The sequence below is a fragment of the Corylus avellana genome, chromosome 3 (genome assembly GCF_965113065.1).
Source record: "Corylus avellana chromosome 3, dhCorAvel1.hap1.2, whole genome shotgun sequence".
Taxonomy (NCBI): domain Eukaryota; kingdom Viridiplantae; phylum Streptophyta; class Magnoliopsida; order Fagales; family Betulaceae; genus Corylus; species Corylus avellana.
In genome coordinates this window covers 4757179-4761747 of record NC_142492.1, presented here as the reverse complement: position 1 = coordinate 4761747, position 4569 = coordinate 4757179, and the positions used below count along the sequence as shown (strand labels likewise).

The window sequence follows — 4569 nt, the reverse complement described above, 5'->3', positions numbered from 1 at the left end:
GAGAATTACGATCCGATATGACATGACTATATTATAATTAAAATAATGTGACAGTAAAAATTAATTATTAAATTTTTTTATAATAGTTAATTGAATAACTGTTTTTTACTGCCACATTATTAAATTAAATAACAATTTACTAAATAACAATTATATTTGAAGATCATCCCTCAAAATCTAATTAAAAAAAAAATCTCAAGTTGCATAGTAAGGCCCAAACCAAAAGCTAGGCATTAATATCACAACAACCATTTTCTGTTTATTACTTTTGTAAAAGCTCACTTCTCAGTACTTGATGATCCTCACTAGTTCAACAAAAGCATCATACATTCCATAATCCAAAGGGTGATGCTGTTTCCCCACCTATTTTCGTTTCTTCCATCCTACCATATGAGACATGGTCACACGGTGGAACCTACTTTAAACCTCACCATGTGAGATAACATGACAGTGTGGAAGAAGCCAAATGAAAATATTATGGCATCTTGAAAGAGAATTTTGATAAGAGTTGTTGGGAGGTTCTTAGTGACATGCCTCTAGTTCAAAGTCGAGGTAATGGCTTCACTGGTTCAGGCACTTTACGGTACTCATACACCCCGATACCGCGTTTTCTTCCCAGTCGACCGGCATCAACATATTGCACAAGAAGAGGGCAGGGAGCATATTTACTGTCTCCAAGGCCAGTATGAAGAACTTTCATTATCGACAAGCAGACATCCAATCCAATGAAATCTGCAAGCTCAAGGGGACCCATTGGATGGTTTGTTCCCAGCTTCATACCTGTATCAATGTCTTCCTTTGTTGCTACACCGGTATAGAGAGTGAAAAATGCTTCGTTTATCATCGGCATAAGGATCCGGTTTACAATGAATCCAGAATAATCCTGAGAGCATATAACTGTCTTCCCAAGCCTGCAAATTCACAAGTCACCAGATAAAATACCACAGAGCAAGAATACATAATATATCACCATTTATAAACAGCCCTCCCCCTAAGGGCCAAAATAAAAATGCTATCAATAGGAGGAGGAAAAAAGAAAGAACAACAGGGAGTAGATAAGAGCTACTTAAAAACATAGGAAAGAAAAAGCATACGTCACCAACAGAAGGAATTTTTATGTCAACCCAGAGAGAGAAGTTTTTAGCAAATTAGGCGGTCAGATTGCATGCACATGAACACAAGCACAGCGTGCTCACCATATCACAATTTTTTCTAGAGAGAGAGAGAGATTGAAGTTTATTTTCGCTATTATTTGGCTAACCAGGACATGGGGTATTAATCCAATCCAACAGGAATTAGTGGAACAGAAGCATTTTATTTCTTCCATTACAGAAAGTTTCAATCAACCACCTCAAGGCCAAGGCTTTAGTTGCATTGAATGTCTCATCAGATGTGTCTGCACCTCGTATAATTTCCACCAGTTTCATAATAGGAGGAGGATTCATGAAATGCATGCCAATCACCTGTAGAAGAAGCATTGGTTTGACTAATCAGATTTCTTATGTATTAAATCAGTATAAACATTTAAAGAGAGCAAACACTCTGCTACACCTATACAATTAGATGTTGCCATCAGATATTTAAGCATAACTTCAGGCCAAGGAAAGATATTATGATTAAAACCTGGCAGGGTCTGCTAGTCACAGATGCTAGACGAGTAATGGATATAGAACTTGTATTAGATGCCAAAATGGCCGAACTTTTTGCAATTCTATCTAGTCCAGAAAATAACTTTCTTTTCACATCTTCAGATTCCACAATAGCTTCAATAATAACATCAGCTGAATGAAGCTCTTCCAAGTTTGGTGTAAACCGCAAGCGTCCCAAAGCATCAGTACCTGCTGCCTTTTAAGTAGCCAATTTTTGTTAACATTGTAATAGCTTAACAGCATAAACTCACATGAATCTACAAGACCCATTGAATTTATCCTTTTTGTTGTGTAAATGAAATTTCTATTCTCACAACTTTGCAATCAGAAAAAAGACATCTGAGCCTAGGAAGGAGATCTTTTTTACTTTTATAATCCTACAAAGAAACGAGATATTATTTTCATCATCATTATCATTCATCACTTGATAACCCCTTTAATTAACCTACAACATTAGAGCCTCACCTAGACCCCCCCAACATAATGAAAATACCACAAAACTAACTGTATTTGTATGTATCATCTCCTGCGTCCTACACCAATGATGTCATAAAATCAAGCAATTCATAAATGGCTCAAGTTCATGGAAGCAAATATATGACTTGAAATACGGAAACCAACCCAAGACTGAGGAAAGAATTCAGCAGAATATAACATGGGAGATGAGAGCAAGAATTTTGGCTAAAGGACGTTTTAAGAAGACCCAATATAACTTAAATCTCTGTTTGTGTTGGGGATTACCAGTTAATATTCTTAGCTGATAGGGTGCATGCTTAGTTCATATTCTGGTTTATAGAAAGTTTAGTTTCTGTTGTGTACAGATTGCTTGTAAAGGTGTTACCCGCAAGAGAATTGGGTAAGCTCTGTTTTTTTACATCTAAAGGAACTCAGCTCCATAAAGCCGCTAAACATGTTTGAAATTGTGTTTAAAAAATAGAGTTTTTAAGTTAAAAAAAAAAAAACATTTTTATGGTAAAAGCTTATTTTTTAAGCTTTTTTCAAAAGTATGTATCGGTATTTTTAGATTTTTTTACTTTTAAAAGCGCTTTCAATTTTTTTTTTCAAACGTATACTTTTTTTCTTTAAACGAACTAGAACTTTTTTATTGTTAAACGAACTTTTAAACCTTCAAACGGAGGCCCAAAGAGGCAGCACATTTACACATCACTTAATACACTACTAAAAACAAGTACAATATTCTGACTCAAAATTCTGAACATCATATATATGTTTTTTTAGAAATGTTTTTTGTTTCCATCCTCTTGCCATCTCTTATCTTGGTAAAATCTACCGTTGAGTATGTGGATGGATAAATAACTTTTCTCATTTGTTTTTTTTCTTTTTGCAAAAAGTAAACATCATATCTACATGCAAAGTATCAACCAATCAACTAAATCAGACAAGATCTTGATGTCGGAAATACAGACCGACTTGTTTACAGAGATGCATATTATGATTACCCAATTGTTGAAACAGTACTAATTCGAGCAAAAGAGAGAAAGGGATGGGTGAAGATGATGGAACCTGAGAGAGTTGGCCTTTGGAGACCAAGCGTTGGATAGAGGAAGAGATGAATTTGGAGGCTCTGGCGAGGGCGTCGGGATCGGAGTCCATCAGCCAGACGTCGATTCCGTGCACGGCGCCTAGCTGGGCGATTCCCGAGCCCATCTGGCCGCTGCCCACCACTCCCATGCTCTTCGTCTCCGCCATCTTTTTCTCTGGCTTCGTCGCCTACAAGGAACCACAACTAAATATCCATTTGATGAACTGAAGAATAAAACAATTTAAATCAAATTTATTCTTTAAAGTTTCATTCAATTTAATTTTGAGATTTTTTTAGTAGATATTTTTAAGTTTTTTCTGATTTCAAATAGATTTTTCTGTAAATTTATTGTTAAATTATTTAATAGTATATATCACATTAAACAATTAATTAATGCCATACATATTAATTTGGCATGTCATGTACCATTGGGAAGTGTCACATATATAACTCTTTGTTATATTTTTGTTCTTAATTTTAATTTTTTATTATTTAGGATATATTTGTACTTTAAAGCCACGTATTGTTGGGACATAAAGTATCTAACAAAAAGTCACATAACATTAATTAATTGGTTTAAATTATCATACAATTAATTAATTAACAGTATAATGAGGAGAACATTTTCCTTAATAGCAATGTAAAGCAAGTCATTTCCGCAACTTAACTAACAATAATGAAATATCTTTTAAGAATGACAAATAAATTGTTCAAATCTAGATTTGAAAGTCTCCATATGCCAAAAAGGGCACCGCATATAGAGATTTAAAGGAAGAGGGGAGAAAATCTTAAGATTGGGCAAGCGAGAAGCATAGGTGCACGCACATAAGCGGCTACTAGCAAAGGGTGAACGGGGACCAACAAGGGCGGAGGAGAGGCGTGCGAGTGGTGGAGGACATAGGAGTGTGGTAGATCTAACATCCTGTACCAAAAATAAAATACAAATGAGAAACATAAAGACTATGACTTAAATGCTAGCTGAATTGACTAGGAGCACCTTGTGTGGTATACTATTGTTAGATGATTACTTCTTCACAAATAGACCTTTTCATGGTCTTTTGGGCCTTTAATTGGGATAATAGGCCTGTAAAATTAGGCCCATACGTATGGGAAGGTAACACAACCTTATCCAATCACACCCATATTACTATGTTGTTAAAGTAATAATTAAATAATTAAATTTATATCTTCCTATAAACTTAAACTTATGAGAATACTGATAATTTAACATGATATTAGAGTCAAAGATCCTAAGATTAAACCTTAACTCCGTCAATTCATCCCTATTTAAATTAAATATTTCACGTGTTATACTTCCCTTATTAAAAAGAAGTTTGAGCCCACACGTGAGGGAGAGTGTTAAAATAATAATTAAAT

At 34.8% G+C, this 4569-nt stretch overlaps 1 protein-coding gene across 1 annotated transcript; it reads right to left on the bottom strand.

Moving 5' to 3' along the window:
- Nucleotides 1–237: 237 nt before the first annotated feature.
- LOC132176392 (3-hydroxyacyl-CoA dehydrogenase family protein) lies at nt 238–3423 on the bottom strand. Its single transcript, XM_059588585.2, has 4 exons — nt 3174–3423; nt 1624–1845; nt 1351–1463; nt 238–911 (listed from the first exon to the last, which is right to left on the bottom strand). Exons 1-4 carry the CDS (start codon nt 3357–3359, stop codon nt 542–544), a joined length of 891 nt encoding a protein of 296 aa, XP_059444568.2. The 5' UTR covers nt 3360–3423; the 3' UTR covers nt 238–541.
- Between the last annotated feature and the right edge of the window lie 1146 nt (nt 3424–4569).